The sequence below is a fragment of the Trichoplusia ni genome, chromosome 1 (genome assembly GCF_003590095.1).
Source record: "Trichoplusia ni isolate ovarian cell line Hi5 chromosome 1, tn1, whole genome shotgun sequence".
NCBI classification, from domain to species: Eukaryota; Metazoa; Arthropoda; class Insecta; order Lepidoptera; family Noctuidae; genus Trichoplusia; species Trichoplusia ni.
In genome coordinates, this window is record NC_039478.1 from 1,422,298 (window position 1) to 1,438,385 (window position 16,088).

The 16,088-nt window shown below is 35.7% G+C and overlaps 1 protein-coding gene across 13 annotated transcripts in view; it reads right to left on the reverse strand.

Annotated features, from left to right (window-relative positions):
• Window positions 1-1,978: 1,978 nt before the first annotated feature.
• Window positions 1,979-16,088, reverse strand: part of LOC113503568 (titin-like) — a 50,204-nt gene continuing 36,094 nt past the window's right edge. For 12 of the 13 annotated variants that reach the window (XM_026886505.1, XM_026886415.1, XM_026886258.1 and 9 more), the window contains 16 exons: window positions 15,151-15,843; window positions 11,753-14,452; window positions 11,255-11,299; window positions 11,052-11,162; window positions 9,670-9,822; window positions 8,323-9,294; window positions 6,852-8,228; window positions 6,470-6,757; window positions 6,255-6,396; window positions 5,382-6,094; window positions 4,933-5,235; window positions 4,537-4,833; window positions 4,335-4,439; window positions 4,030-4,224; window positions 3,566-3,871; window positions 1,979-2,567 (listed from right to left, as the gene is read on the reverse strand). In XM_026886505.1, coding sequence (XP_026742306.1) covers window positions 2,368-2,567; window positions 3,566-3,871; window positions 4,030-4,224; window positions 4,335-4,439; window positions 4,537-4,833; window positions 4,933-5,235; window positions 5,382-6,094; window positions 6,255-6,396; window positions 6,470-6,757; window positions 6,852-8,228; window positions 8,323-9,294; window positions 9,670-9,822; window positions 11,052-11,162; window positions 11,255-11,299; window positions 11,753-14,452; window positions 15,151-15,843 — 8,600 coding nt within the window. In that variant the 3' untranslated portion in view covers window positions 1,979-2,367. The remainder of the gene's footprint in view (window positions 2,568-3,565; window positions 3,872-4,029; window positions 4,225-4,334; window positions 4,440-4,536; window positions 4,834-4,932; window positions 5,236-5,381; window positions 6,095-6,254; window positions 6,397-6,469; window positions 6,758-6,851; window positions 8,229-8,322; window positions 9,295-9,669; window positions 9,823-11,051; window positions 11,163-11,254; window positions 11,300-11,752; window positions 14,453-15,150; window positions 15,844-16,088) is intronic. The other variant, XM_026886339.1, reaches the window with a different exon arrangement.

Sequence of the window (16,088 nt, forward strand, 5' to 3'; positions counted from 1 at the left end):
GTTCAATTAATTGAACGTCTGTCGTTCAATCCACGATGCCCGTAGGTGTATTTGATATTACCTATGCACGGTATGATACACGGATATTTCAAAGTATAGACAGTTAATAGATTTCATCAAATGACTTGGAAATTATTTTTAAAATACATTTTTAAATTAATATAAATTATTTTTGAGGGCATTAAAACCTGATAGGTACCTACTTTTTGTTTTATCACAATATATAAGTCATATTAAAATGATTACTTGATAAATAAATTACTTAATAAAATAATAAATAGGAATGTGCAAAGCACCTATGTCGTTTATCGATAAACGCTACATACTCATACGCACCAGTACTTAAAACCGAGATCTCATTAGCGTCGAGCTTAAATTGGTCGTTTTGCTGGCTTTGAGGGATTAATTAAGTAATGTTTTTCAACACAGCATTTGCCTGCCATGTCGGTTATTTTCGTTTACCATAAATATTTTTACAAATAAATTGCTTGAAAAAATTTGGTTTGCGAAAAAGAGTTTTCCATTTTAACTATCAAAGTTATTTATAAATAAGTGGTTGTTATTATTAATATGAAAGTCACAGATAGTTCCAACCTATTCTAGTCTTTCCTTATTAGACCTCTTTACCACGATGAAAGACTGTTAATACTAACATTATGCTAAGGTAAGTACATATTTGGGTATCTATAATATAAATGAGGAAAAATAACAAAAGCACTAAAGAGGCTTTATATTAAGCAATGTCGGCCGAAGTCCTCAGACCTGAACAGAATTGTATTTTCGCAACATTTCTTGGCACAAAAATCTCGTCGATATATCGACAAAGTTTATGACAACACCCATCTCTAATACCTACTTCAGGGGTGCGAGTGCGAGCGAGAGGACCTGAAAATGATTTATGGTTGATGACTCACTCACTATGTAATCCAACGTCTATACGTAGATTAAGAGTGATTATAATGATATTTGTTTAGTGTCACTAATTGCTATGGAACATTAGCTAGGAGTTTAATATGGTGATCTGAATCTATGTGCAGTGGGCTACAGCTTTATCCAGTAAATAGTTCATTGAAAAATTCGGCCACCTTCTCTAGATTGAAAACCTACCCAATAACGTATAATTTTAAGAAAAGCCTATACTATTTATTTGCCCGAACTATAAATAGGTAATAGGAGCCTACAATAAGAGAAGTCCGCATAAACTACAGTGTATTGGGGTCACAATTAAGGATAGTGTATTTCCGTATTCTGAGTTGATTGATAAAAAGACAACAAAACCTCCGTTGGACGTTTTTCGCGCCCCGCAGCAAAAGTGCACATTTCCGATAGTGGCATCGCTTTGTTCGTTTTAGTGGAAATAAAATTGGTCTTTTTAGTTCGTGCTTTTCATTGTAGTCGAGGATCAAAATCCTTTTATTCGTTGTGTGCCGTATAATACTTGAGGCGTGAAGTGTTGACAGTATACCCGGCCTCTAAAGCTTCTGCTAAAATCTAAATAGTTTTTCCATGCGCGGAAAAAATTGGATGACCTTATAGATATGTAGCGTCGAGCCTTTGTCACATAGTGGGAACAATAGCTCTCACTCATGGTTTGTTTGTTGACGGTGTTAAATGGTTTTAACGTAAAGAACTGTAAGATGTGTACACATGAACCATCAATTATCTACCTACTATAGTACTGAATTAGATATTGGTTCCAAGGAAGGAGTCTGTTATATGCCAATAAATTACAGATCTTTGTTAAAATTAAATATTTATCAGTTAAAAATGGATTATGTTTGTAATAATGTTGAAGAAATAAGACTGTCAGGATTTGATAAAATCTTGGAAATAAAAACAGATTTAAAACTTATAAATAAAGTACTGACGTTTTCAGTTTCGTCCGTAAAAGATAAACGATTTGATTATTTGACTTTGACATTTAATAGTAATTTGGATAAGGGAAACTTGTTTAGCATTGTACCAAATGAAACGATTGTTTTATTTGAATAATTGCTATAATAAATCTTTTAATAAATATGTCTGGTGATTATTTGAGCCTCACTCAATTTATCGAATAAATATTTTGCACCTATATTTAAAACGTCTCCCTTAAAAAGTATTGAATGAGACTCAAATGGTGTCAACAGACATTTCATAATAATAATTTAAATAAATAAATAGTTGATCCTTATCTAAAATAAATAATTAAATATTACATGTTGATACAAAAAAAAGTAAATCGTAACTATAATATAAAATTATAAAATGACAGAGTTGGATGGCACTGTCTAGTTGAAGTAATCTATACATTACTATCCGCCAACTATGAACATAATATATTTGTCGTTAAATATCACAGGTTTATGAATGCGCGGAGGTGTCGCATCATTTGAAGAGTTGTTTAGCGTAGTGCCATATTCTGAAGAAGTACTCGTCGCGGCGGAGGAGCGAGCCGCGGGCGTAGGAGCGAATGTCGGCGTCCATGTTGTGTTCGCGCATCCACGAGGTCGTGGTCTGAGTGCTGAACGACGTTGGCTCCGTCATCTCCGTCTGCTCGCCTACCTCCTCGTCCGCTTGCGAGTCCACTGCAAAACATTATATCATGGTCAGAGAATGAGTGAACAGCGCACGAAGACAACTTACGAAACGAGCTAGTGGTCAAGGTAAATCGAATCTTTTAAATCACACAATGGTTTTCAATAGTCATGAGACTTTGATTTTACTGATTCTTAAAATTGATCGCTTGTTGACTACGAATGTATATCGTCTTTATCTCTATTTCCATGGAGATTTTGAACTATAAACACCTCTTACTTATTGCTCTTACTTAACGTATAAGAAATAAACGTTTCTATTATGCATTGTGTGAGCGATGTAAGAATAATAGACGCGTTTTTGTTTTGTCTTAGTCTTGCTTCCATTGTAGTCTAGGTTTTCTTCAAAGTGTTATACTGTTAACACACAATGAAATGTTCTATTCGTCCTGCATTGTACTTGGGAAAAGATAAACAACTTGGATGTGCAACTGTACTTTACTACAGTGCCTTTTTAAGATTTGATACTGGGCGTAGAAGATGTAAAAGTACATTAAAATGAAGCTTTTTCGCTTAAAATTATTTTTTGAAATTAGAAATATGAATCTATACTAATATATAAAGCTAAAGGAGCTCTCAGGAAATACTGGTCCAAATTGAAAAAAATATTTTTGTATTGAATAGACCATTCATCTATTCAACACAAGGAAAGGAGGGCTTTAGGCTATAAACCATCACGCCGCGACTAATAGGAGCGAAGATACAATGGAAAATGTGAAAAAATAGGGCAGGTAGAAATCATAACTTATTCTTCTTATCTTTCTTATTCTTTATATCTTCTACCCACGGGGACGAAGTCGCGGGCAACAGCTAGTTGTTAAATAAAGATCTTTTGGGATAGTTCGCTTGTGATTTTTTTAGTAGTAATTTCCTTTTTCATTTAAGTACCTTTATGAATCATATCTAACTACAACTACTAGGTATTAGCAATATTTTTTGCCTATTAAATATGCCGTAAGTAGTACAAGAGTTTTAAGTATGATACGTACCTTCTCCAGGAATAACCTTGAATGGTTCGTCCGACTCCAAAGGCTCGCTAACTCCGATTTCATTGCGAGCGTATATCCTAATCATGTAAGTATGATTGTCGTTCAAGTCCTTGATATTGAACTTAAGCGTATGCGCATCGACCTTTCCGACTTCCATCCACATAGTCTTCGTGACGTCACGTATGGCGATGTTGTAGCCCAACAGAGGTGCTCCACCATCCCACTCGGGGGTACCCCATGACGTCATCACGATGTTGGTACCGACGGTTCTAATTTCTAATGGAGCTGTTGGCGGTGATGGTACCGCTGAAAATAGGAACAGTGGTTAAATAAGAATCACTTCTGGATTATTCTAAATCATGAGCAGTATTTTTTAATTTGGTACTTTATTTCTCTTCTTATTACTGGAGATGATATAAGGTAAATTAAGTGGAAAATATTGTTTAACAAACTTTAATACTTACTCGCATGTTTCTCTAGCCTCACAGTCTGAGATTCCGCCGCCAAGCTGACGCCAATCGCGTTCTCGGCAGATATCCTGAAGACTAGTTCGTCTTTTTCTTTGATGTTTTCAATACAATGTTCAAATACTGTGCCACTGACAGTGATTGCTTTGGTCCATGATTTACCTCTAGCAGTCTTGTATTCAATGATGTAATCTAATACAGAAACAAAATTAGAACGAATTGTAGCATTTGATTATTAAAGAAAAAAGTACGATCATAATATCGTAAACGTTTGAAGAAATAGTGTTTACTAATAGACTTACTTGTAACAACACTTCCACCGTCGCTCTCAGGTGCCGCCCATTGCAGAGTTACAGACCTTGAAGTCGTTTCTTTAACTGCAAAGTTTTGCGGCTTCGATGGTCGTGCTAAAAATAATTAAAAAAAACATATCAAAATCACGTTCAAAACTATTCGCGAGGATATCCATATGCAAAAGGGAGGTACTAAAAACCTCAAACTTACATAATGTTTTTCCTATCGTTACTTTCTCATCCGATATGTAAGGCAGACTAGTTCCAATTTCATTTCGGGCACATATCCTAAATTGGTAAGTGGTGTTCACAGTGAGCTTCTCTATTTTAGTAATTGTTTCAGTAACAGTCGCCACGTGCTTCCACTTTTTACCTTCTTGTTTAATTTCAATGCTGTAATCAAGAATTGGTGAGCCTCCATTCTTCTCTGATGGATACCAAGTAATAGTGAGCGAATCACTATTGATACCGTACAAGCCAAGTGGGCCTAAGGGTGGCGAAGGCACATCTGCAAGTTAATATCGTGTTGTATATAACTGTGTATTAAAGAGAACAATAAAAAGTAATAACAGTAAATAAGATTAATACAGTAACTGATTTAACATACCCAGTGCTGTTTTAATGACTATAGGTTCGCTTTCCAGTGCCTCAGAGAATCCTACCGGATTTTGGGCCATGACACGGAACATATATTCACAATTTTCATTCAGTCTTTGTATGCAATATGTATCCACGTCTTTATCGACATCGGCCACTTTCACCCATTGGTTGGTATCAGGTTCATGTTTTTCAATAGCATATTTTGTTAGTTCCAAACCACCATCATCAAGAGGTGGTTTCCATTCTATCGTCACAGATTCTCGGCTGATTTCACGCAACACAACAGGGCCTTCGGGCTTGCTAGGTTTATCTGAAATATTACAATAATTTTAGAACAAATCTCTGTAGTATGATTTCACATCCCGAGCTGTACGGTTTGCAGCTATCGTCTGAACAGTTACTGTGGTAAAGAACAGCAAAACCACATTTTAAACAACACAACATCTAATTACTTACCGAAAACTTTAAGAGTAACATCAAACGAAGTACTTCCAGCCTTGTTATTGGCTTCAATTGTATATTTTCCTGAATGAGAACGGCTGAGTTCAGATATTCTAATAATACTGATATTGTTCTCAATTGTAATTGTTATGTCTTCAGACTCTTCTACTTTAGTACCGTTGAAGTACCAACTGATCGTGGGTTTAGGAATACCTTTGACTATAGCCTTTACTAACCACTCCTCTCCAACTCGGAGCTTCTGATTGACCTCATCATCAGACACAACAACATGAGGCTTTTGTTGTACTTCTAAATTACATGTGGTTTCAACTTCGCCATGTTCATTACTAGCAATACAGCTGTAGTTTCCTTCTGTAGTTTCTGACGCTGTTATGACAAGAGTTGCTACCCTGTTGATGTAGGTAGCTTTAGCAGTCTTCAACTTCTTTCCTTCTTTGAGCCACGTCACTTTAGGTTCAGGTATTCCTCCAAATATACAAGTTAGCTCAACGTCTTCATCTGGCTCTCGTATTATGTCTTTAAGTGGTTTCTCTACTGTTGGAGGTTGTGCTTTGACAAGTTCTTGTATTATTATGAATTCTGTTTCTTCGGACGACTGACTGACGCCTACTTCATTAACAGCAAAGACTCTGAACTTATATGATGATTTTGTCTTCAGATTTTTAACGGAGTATTGAGTCGTTTTAATGTTTTCAATTGATATCCATCTAAAACAATAGTATAAATTAGTAAAAATCGGTTATAATATTAGAATTTCGAAGTTACTTTGAATGAAACAACTTTCGACTTGATCTGAATTTAACAGTTATATGTACGACAATTAAAAGAAAGATTTCATAGAGTTCAATTAATCTGAAGTTGACTTACTCAGTAGTATTTGATTCTTGGTATTCAATAATATAGCAATCTATTTCTGTATTTCCTTTTTCACTCGGCTCATCCCAACACAAATTAATGGAATTATTTGTAGTTTCCACAACGGTCGGCTTTCCGGGTGGTGACGATATATCTGTAAAGTATACATGTCAATAAAATACTGCAATGTTCACATGTAAGATATCAGATGTATTAGGATAACTCACCAATAACTACTAAACCTATTTCAACTGTTGTTTCACCACAATTATTTTCGAGACGTAGTCGATAAGTTCCAGCATCGGTGTTTTCAACCTTCTTAATCGTTAGACTAGCAGACTTTGAATCGATAGTCGGCTTTGTGTGCTTAGTTTTCTTGATTATCTTAGAATTAACCACCCATTCATCGTTGGGTTGTGGGACAGCTTCATACTGCACTTGGAGAGTAACATCACCACCTCTCTTAACCCTGTACTTATTCTCGTATCCGAGTATCTTTGGCGGGTATTCAACAACTGCAAATGAAAAAATGATGGTATAGTCAGTTGTTTGTTATCAATGATCAGCTAAGTAAATAATAATACCTAATAATTAAAAAAATAATCTTACCTTCAACTATCAATTTGGTTGAGCATTTAGCGTCACATAGCACGCATGAATATTCACATTGATCGTCTTCAGTGCATTTTCTGATAATTAAAGTACGTTTTGTAACATCGGAAATTAAAGTAAACTTTTCAGTATCTTCAATGACTGTTTTCTTTTTGTACCAGGTGACATCCAGGCTGTCATCTGGTATTTCTACTGTCAAATAAGCATCGGTATTTGCAGGAACAACGATACTTTCAGGTAATCGCAGAGTGAAGTCAACTGTTGGCTGTTCAACAATAAGGTTAGCGGTACATTTGTCATTACCGACCTCACAGGCGTAGGTTCCTTCATCAGATAGCTCACAATCATAAATTTTAAGTTTCTGCTTCTTCCCATCAATTGTTAGCTGTATATGATTTGAAAATTGAATTTCTGATCCGTCTTTAAACCATTGTACTAAAGCATCTCCCTTTGTTAGTTCGATTTCAAAGGTTGCTTTACTTCCTTTGTTTACTTTTTGATCTTGAAGCCGTGATATAATTTCTGGAGGCAATTCAACTACAGTAACTTCTGCTGTACACGAATCATCGCGAAGTTTACAAGTATATTCTCCTTCATCATGAACTGATGTATTCCTAATAAACAATTTTCGTACATTACCGCGTTTCTCTAGTTCATATTTGTTTTTCTTTGTCTTGATTGTTTCACCGTCTTTTTCCCATATTACGTCCGCAGTTTCAGAGTTAATTTCGACTTCTAAAATAGCTATATCTCTTTCTTTGACTTCAAAGTCTTGTAGTTTTCTAATAAATTCAGGTACGGTTTCATTAACTATCAACTTAGAGTGAGTTTCTTGTCCTTTAACTACACATTTGATAGTGCCAGAGTCTGTTAATTTAGTTTTCTTTATTCTGAGTTTGTGAACTTTTCCTTCTTGGATGATTTCCCTGTGGTCCATACCACTCACTTCTTTGTCATTGTGATACCATTTAGTAGAAACTGTATGAGATGTTTGACACTCCAGAATAACCGACTTGCCTTCTTCTGTTACGTAAGTAGATTTTAAATTCTTTATGAAAGTAACCTTGTCAACATCAATAGTAACTCTGGCACCATGAGAGGCTTTTCCGGCACTGTTTGATGCCACACACTTGTAGTCACCTGAATCTATTTCAGAATCTACCTTAGATATAATTAACTCTATATTTTCACCATCAAAGTTTTGTGTGACGTTATCAGATGGAGTGATAATATTATTGTTTCTATACCAAGTGATAGAGGGTACCGGATTGCCCGTAACTTTGGCTACTAATTTGATTGTTCCATTTTCTTTAACAGTCAACTCCTGGAATCTGTTAATAAATAGTGGTGGCTCGGCATTCTCTTCTGTAGGTTCTAGAACAAAATAAAAATGAAAAAATATGAGAAGAAAATAAATAATTTAATAAACTTATAATATATATGAGGTCAATAAGTATGGATTTCTTACCTTCTATCGTTATAACAGCGCTAGTTTCTGTAGAACCCTCTGAGTTAACTGCTTTCAATGTGTATACTCCATCATCTTTTCCTTTTTTAGGTTTTATTATAGTGATAGTGTGAGTATCTCCGTCAGACTTAGTAGTAAGTGATTTAACTGGTTTATTGTTTTTGTGCCAAGTTACCGTAGGTTGTGGATTGCCAACCACTTGCGTAGACAAAACGACACTTTCTCCTTCTCTAATGGTCATGCTTCTGAGAGGTTCTATAACTTGAGGTTTCTCTTTTTCTCCGGTTTTAATTTTTAATACTATAGGTAAACTGGCTTCGCCTTCTCTATTAACAGCGAGCACCGTGTATGTTCCCTCTTGGAATTTCTTCACATCAGATATTTTCAACACACTACAGTACATATGCATGTCGGACTCGGTAGCGATGGATATATTCTCAGTTGGAGTAATTTCTTCACCTTTAAAGAACCACGCTATGTCAGGTTCCGGAATTGCTACTAGTCTACATTCCAAAAATATTTGAGAACCTTCGTTAACGTATTGAGCTTTAGGCCTCTTGGAAAATGTTGGTGGTATACCCTCTAAAATGTCGGCAAGCGAAGATTCCCTTGAAAGACTCTTTCTGGAAAGAATGGTCATTTCTGATCCGTGATCGGATAACGGAGCTTCAACAATTAATTCCGTAGTACTCGAGGCGAATCCAGCGGCGTTTTTAGCTACACATGTAAAAGTACCCGCATCCTCAGGAAATACTTCTCTAATGACTAATGTTGCAACATTATCGTCATCGTAATACATTTGGAAATCCTGAGACGGTTTTATAATAGCGGTTTGTCTGAACCAAGTTATCTGTGGTCTTGGATATCCTTCTACTTGGCATTCAAATTGTACGGTGGATCCATCAGGTGTGTGTTTTGGTCGTAGCTTTTCTATGAATATTGGGGCACTCGCTTGTTCCTCAGGCGTTGGTTCTGTAAAAAATGATGTTTCTGAATGTTTTTGATAGATTTAAAAGAATTAAGCTGTAAGTAAAACCAGGGTAGGAATATTTGATTTCGTAATAATTATTTTTTCGCTAAATTGAAATTATCACTCATTTTTTTTTAAATCCATCTAAATGAATTGAAATCTAGTGTCGCAGATGGTTGAGCAAACATTAAATTCATATGCACTAAGATACCTAGACCCGAACAAGCTTTTGTAGATCACACAAATGCTACGCGGGGGTCGAACCCACGTCACGTCTTGCACCCGAGGTTTGACTTGGCGTCCACTCGGCTTCTTTTGTTTAACTATGCTTTTCTAACTATGTAGATGCGTTGATATTTAAGAATGTTTTGACTTACTCTCAAATACTGGAAGCTTATCAATTTTCTCGTTAAGTTTCTTCTGCAAGTACAGAGTGTAGTTAGCTTCATCCATTAAGTATTGGGCAGGAACCCAGCCCTTTTCTTCTGTAAGGTGCTTACGCACATACCACCAATCCTGATTTGTTGTTTCTAAAATTAAAAGGCGTTGTCAGATTAGAAAGTTAACATTCTAAACGTCGGATAGATTTGCACACAATCTAAATTGGGAACACTAATTAAACAAAGCCTAAGAAAAAACGAATGTTCGTTGTGTCGACCTTCCGGCTACCAAACCTATGGAAGTTTAGTCTAAGGCCGAAGTTGCTTTAGCGGTTGCTCTATTTTATCCGACTTCAAAATTAAATGTTTGAAGCCGGATAGTGTTGACCCAACAAAAAGGTCTAGTAAGATTGATAGATTTATTAAACCCGGATATCAAATCATCAATCATGGGCAGTAAGCCATGTTACAATTTCTCTCTTTGTTGAAGTAGAGCATTATGTAGTCCCGTTTCTCATGGATCACGGGAACTTTAAAATCAACCTATTTTCATTTTCAAATAGTGAACATGTCCAAGGTGCACATCATGTTCTGTGAGAGTATCTTGTTATAAGCTTTCGCCAAACTGTAATAGAATAACAAACATCATCATCATCATCATCATCTCAGCCTATCGCCGTCCACTGCTGAACGTAGGCCTCCCGCAAAGAGCGCCTACCATCCCGGTCCTCACGATAACAAACATATTGAAATCGAAATAACAGCTTTTAATTTTCATGGTAGCCTTGCGGGTCCATGTTTGGATATGTATTCACGAGGTGCAGATGCGATTTGTAGTCAAACAAAACATTTAAAAAAAATTTAAGACGCCACTGAAAAACGATATCGTTGTTGAGAAAGCTGGATTCTAAAATATTGGCATCTCATATCGCCAACCTGCAGTAAGCTCGTAGCGTAATGCTCAAGCCTACCCTATACGTAAAGAAGTCTGAACCTAACAGTGGTGCGTGTGGTATATATTTCTACGTATATATATCTTATCTTCTAATATATAAAATTTCCGTGTCACGATTTTAGTTACCGTACTCCTCCGAAACGGCTTTACCGATTTTTACCAAATGTTATATGCGTATTCAGTAGGTCTGAGAATCGACTAACATCTATTTTTCATACTAAGAATCCCTAAGTTTTAAGGGTTGCTCACACTAAAAAAATATATTTAATTTTTTGGATGAAATTCTGTTTTTATTTTTTTATAATGTAGCTTTAAAAAATACATACAACTAGAAATATTTTTTTAGTCAAAACACCGTTTGCTGGGTCAGCTAGTATTTATATATTCTCTACAAACAGACTTTTTACTAGATTAAGCCCCTTACCTAAGATGTAGAGTCGTTCGCCTTCCACTAAGTTGATGGCCTCATCAGTCTCTGCAACGTAGGAATACACAGCAAATACCGTGTCACCGCCGCGTACATCAACCGGGGTTTCTAAAAACGAATAACATTTATAATACTGGTGCCGAAACAAGTTATTATTTTTTTACTAAAATCGAATTTAGGACTCATAAAATAAAACTTACCGGGGAATTCCTGCTCTCTGGAAATACTCATTGATGCATCAGCTTCTGAAATTATATAAAACTTAATAAGATAAGAGCATAAATAGGATTTACTACTGTTTCTAAAACTCATGCTTTGCACTATAACACGCATTTTCGAAAAGAAAGCACTTACAAAAATAAATGATTTCACTTGTACTACTTAGCTAAATTATGTCATATGTTACTTAGACGAAAATTAATTAAAAGAAAAGTATTTTCTTATTCTTTATGGACGTATGAGTCACATAAAGTGTTTTTGTGTGAAAGTGTAAGCAATGAAATTGATCGCAAAACTTACAGGTTAGATAGTTAAAATAAAGCGCATAATAAATGTATTATATAAGCATAATAAGGAATTAATTATTTAATCGCGTGTACCATAACGACTAACATGAATGACTTATATCGACACAATAAATAAATTTATTTTGAAAGCGAATTAGCGGTCCACATCGATCGAATTGCGACATTAAATACCTTGTAATGTTGAGGGTTTTCTAGGTTTCCTTTTAGCTGAAATTGTTAATTGTTCTTCTTCATACGCATCTTCAGTAGTAATTCTTTTAGGTTTCAATTCAACGCTTAACTCCTCAACTTCACTCACTTCGTAAACTGGCTTTTTCGGTTTACGTTTGATAAACATTTCCACATTTTCTTCCGTTTCAACATCACTTAATAGAATTTCTTCAGCTTGACTATCATCTTCCACTTCTTGAATTAGTTGAATAGAGGTTTCATCTGCGGCTTCTGATACAATGGTTTTCTTTTTAGGTTTTAATTTGATTTTACTCGAAAGTGATAATTCTTCTTGCGAATACTGTTCTATTTGCGGTTTAACGTCGAAAGAAACTTCTTCCTGCTCATCTACCTTGTACTTTGGTTTTCTTTCTAATTGAATGCTAACATCTTGAGAAATTTCTGGTTCCAGTTCTCGTTTTGGTTTTGATACTGTTATAGATGAAGAAATTTCTTCCAAAGTTTCTTTTTTGGCTTTTGTTTTCTTTTTTAGAGGTAACATTACATCAGAGGCTTTCTCCTGCTCGTCATCATCGCTTTCCAAAATTTCAATAACATCAGGACCTTCATTGTCTTCAGTATCTTCATAAAATTTGATGGATGCTTCGTTAGCTTCCTCGTTAAAGGTTGGTTGTCGGTGTGGCTTAAGTTTCACTTTACTAGTCAGTGAAATTTCTTCTTCCGCATATGAATCTAACTGAATATTAAATTCCTGTTCTACATCTTCTTTTGTTTTGGTTGTTTTTGGTCTGAAGGTTACAGTTTCTGGTTCAGTTATTTCCGGTAATGTTACTGATGGTTTACGTACTGTTCTTAATTTCTTTTTAATTGTAACTTCATCTTCAATTTCTTCCATTTTCTTGATACTTGGTCGTTTTGGTTTAATAGTAAATTGCTCTGGTTCATCTACTGTACTCTCTGTTTCTTGCTCAATCTCTAAAGGAGTGTCGGTTTCGATAGGTTCAACATTCTTGGCATCTATTATGTCATCGTATCCAAACATGGGTTTTTCCAATTCCGTTTTTTCAATTTCAGGTAGTTTTGGTTGCTTGTAAACTTTTTTCTTAACTTTTTCGGCCTCTTTAACGTTACGAGACAGTATTCCATTTTGTCGCACACTTCCTAGAAATGAGACAACGGGTTTAATTATTTCCGGAGGCCAGTCGTTTACGTATTTGACTCGACTTTTAAGTTGGAATTTCGGTAAAGTGACAATAGAAGTATCTTGTTTTGGTTTTGTAGTAGCTTTTTTCAATTTAAGTTTTGTGAATTGAGGCCCTTCAATACTTTCAGCGTGTTGAGGTTTACTTATTTCAACTTCTTTCCTTTCGATTTTAATAGCTGTTAACTTTGGTTTTTGTTTTGTGACCGGTTTTTCAACGGATCTTTGTTCTTCAGCAGATTCTTTTTCTGGAATTTCTTCTTTAACAGATTCTTTTTCTGGGATTTCTTCTTCACGTTTTGGTATAGTATCTTCAACTGCTTTTACTTTTTTAGTTTTAGGCTTTTTATCTTTCTTTGGAACCTCAGTAACTATAGGAGACGTAACAATTGTTTCTGCATCTGGACTTACTTGTTCTTTTACCGTATCATCAACTATATCTTCTTTCTCAACTAATTCCTTTTCAGGACTTTCTTTAGATTCGCTTTTCGAAATGAGAGGCTTTTCTTTCTTCTTTGGTTTTTTGACCTTCTTTTCTGAAACAATTGGTTCAATTTGTTCGGGAATACTTTCTTCTTTAGGCTGGCTATCAATTTCTTCAGCCTCTACGTGTTCAGTTTCCTCTACGTGTTCCTCGGTCAGGATTTGTGGTTCCTCTTTTGGCAATTCATCCTGCTTTTCAGGTTCTACTGGGCGTTTTGTTACCTTTTTCTTTTTAGGTTTGATTGTATTTTCCGTTTCGATAGGTTGTTCAACCTTTTCGGTTGGTTTTTCAGTTATTTGCTCTTGAAGAACAGGTTCTATTGTTTCTGGTTCTTTTTGCTTTTCTTTCTTTTCTACAGGTGATTCAATGGCTTTCATCTCGTTGGCTTCTGTTTTGGTTTCATCAATTAATTCGATATCTGATATCTCAGGAACATTTTTAACTTTTTTGATCACAACGTTGGCAATTTCATCACTTTCTGTATCTGCGTTTTGAATAGATCTTTCTGTTTCGGAAGTTAGCGGCTTGCTTGTATCGAAATCGAATACTTCAGGTTTTTCTAGCTCAACTCTCTCTAAGTCTGGTAGTTGCACGACTTTAATCGGTTTCTTTTTCAATTTTGCTGCTTCTTTAATATTACGTGATAATTCACCATTTTGTTTGACACTACCCAAAAATGAAATCAAAGGTCTTAGTTCTTCGGGCGGCCATTCAGTTACATACCTTATACGACTTTTGAGTTGTATTTTAGGCAAAATAACAGTTTGTACTTCTTGTTTAGGTTTTTGAGTAGGTTTCTTTAATTTGAGTTTAGTAAATTGAGGACCCTGAATTTCTTGGGCATGTTGAGCTTCCGTCATTTTAATTTCTTCAATTTTCATCGGAGTAGGTTTTAATTTTTTTGTTAATTTTGGAACAACAGTTTCTTCTTCTTTAGTTGGGAGACTTTTGGGTACCTCTTCTTCTTTGGGTTGAGCCTTCGGTCTGTGTAACTTTTTGTGAGCAATTTCTTTCTCTGGAATAAATTTTTTTTGTCATTTTATCAATCCAAATATTGAATATTCAAAAGTCTTATCTCAAAAAATAAAGTGACATTAACATAAAATATAAATGATCCGTATTTTTTAACCGACCAAATAAAATAAAGTAGCTGTACACAAACCTAACCAGACAAATCTTACACTTACCGATAAAAATCAATCAGCCTACGCAAAAATTTATAATCTAAATAACTTTTTAAAATCTTAACCTAAAAATAGGATCTTGGAGACGGAGACAGCGCTTCATGTTTTATTTCACTAATTCTAAATTAGCCATTAGTGGGAGTAAAAAAGTTGGAATAAATATGAAATGACGATAGCAATCCACGGGTTTTCGTTATTGTACTTGTCTAGTGGCGAAGTCGTTGTGGGAGTAATCGTATTTTTTATCACATTTCAATCCAACAACTCAAATGTATCGAGAGTTAAAGTAAATAATTACTATACAATCAGAAAATTAAGCAGCCAAACAAAATGTTTATTGAATATTGAAATATGCTATTTTAATAACTTACCAATCAACGTCGGAAATCTACTAACTATCCAAACATTATGTAACGTTTATTAAATAAACATTTGCCTTCATTACAAATATCGCATTAAATAAAAATGTTGTGTTTTGTGTGTCCTGAGTTTTATGTACTTTCATAAAATGTTGTGTGTGTTTTCTTACCGTCTGGCCCTACGGAATCCTCGAAAGTGGTCTCTTCAGGAAGCTCGACGATTTCAACTGGTTGGTGGTCTTCAGCCTCCTGGGGTGCTTGTTTTTCGGTGACAGTCACTGTAGTGATAGGTGCTTCATCGTCTTTTTCGATCGTTGTGATCTCGGTAACCTCTTGTTTCGGTCCTTTCTTCTTCTTGATGACACGCTTGGTTGTCTTGACGGTTTTCACATCTCCAGTTTCGGATCGAACTTGTGTGACTTGTACAGTTTCTGGAGTTTCCTCGATGACTTGGGCCTTGTCCGGCTCTTGCAAGTCTTTCAAAGGAGTGACAGTGTCGTCCGTCAGCTCTTCTGATTTGTAAACAGAGACGACCGGTTGTTGATCGTCTTCTTGTTCTGTGACGATTTCTGTGGTTTCGACCTTTGGACCGACCTTCTTTTTGATGACTCGTTTGGTCACCTTTTTCTGTTTGGGCTTACCATCGGGAGACTTTGTCTCCTCGACTGTGGTCTCCTGGGGAAGCTCGACAATCTCAATGGGTTGCAAGTCTTCCACGTGTTCCGGAGTGTCTTCAGTTACTGTGACTGTTGTGATAGGAGCTTCATCATCTTTTTGGATCGTGGTTATTTCAGTGACCTCCTCTTTAGGCCCCTTTTTCTTCTTTATTACCCGCTTTGTGGTCTTGACAGTCTCCACATCACCTGATAGTGTACGAACTTGTGTTACTTTGACTGTCTCGGGAAGTTCCTCGACTACGTCAGCATTGTGTGTATCGTGTAAATGTGTGAGTGGTGTGGCAGTGTCGTATGTGAGTTCTTCTGTATTGTGTACAGTGATAATGGGTAAAGTGTCGTCTGTGTGTTCGGATGTTATGTGTGTAGTTTTCACCTTTGGTCCTACTTTCTTTTTAATAGTACGTGTAATAATTTTGGTGTCTGTTTTCTTA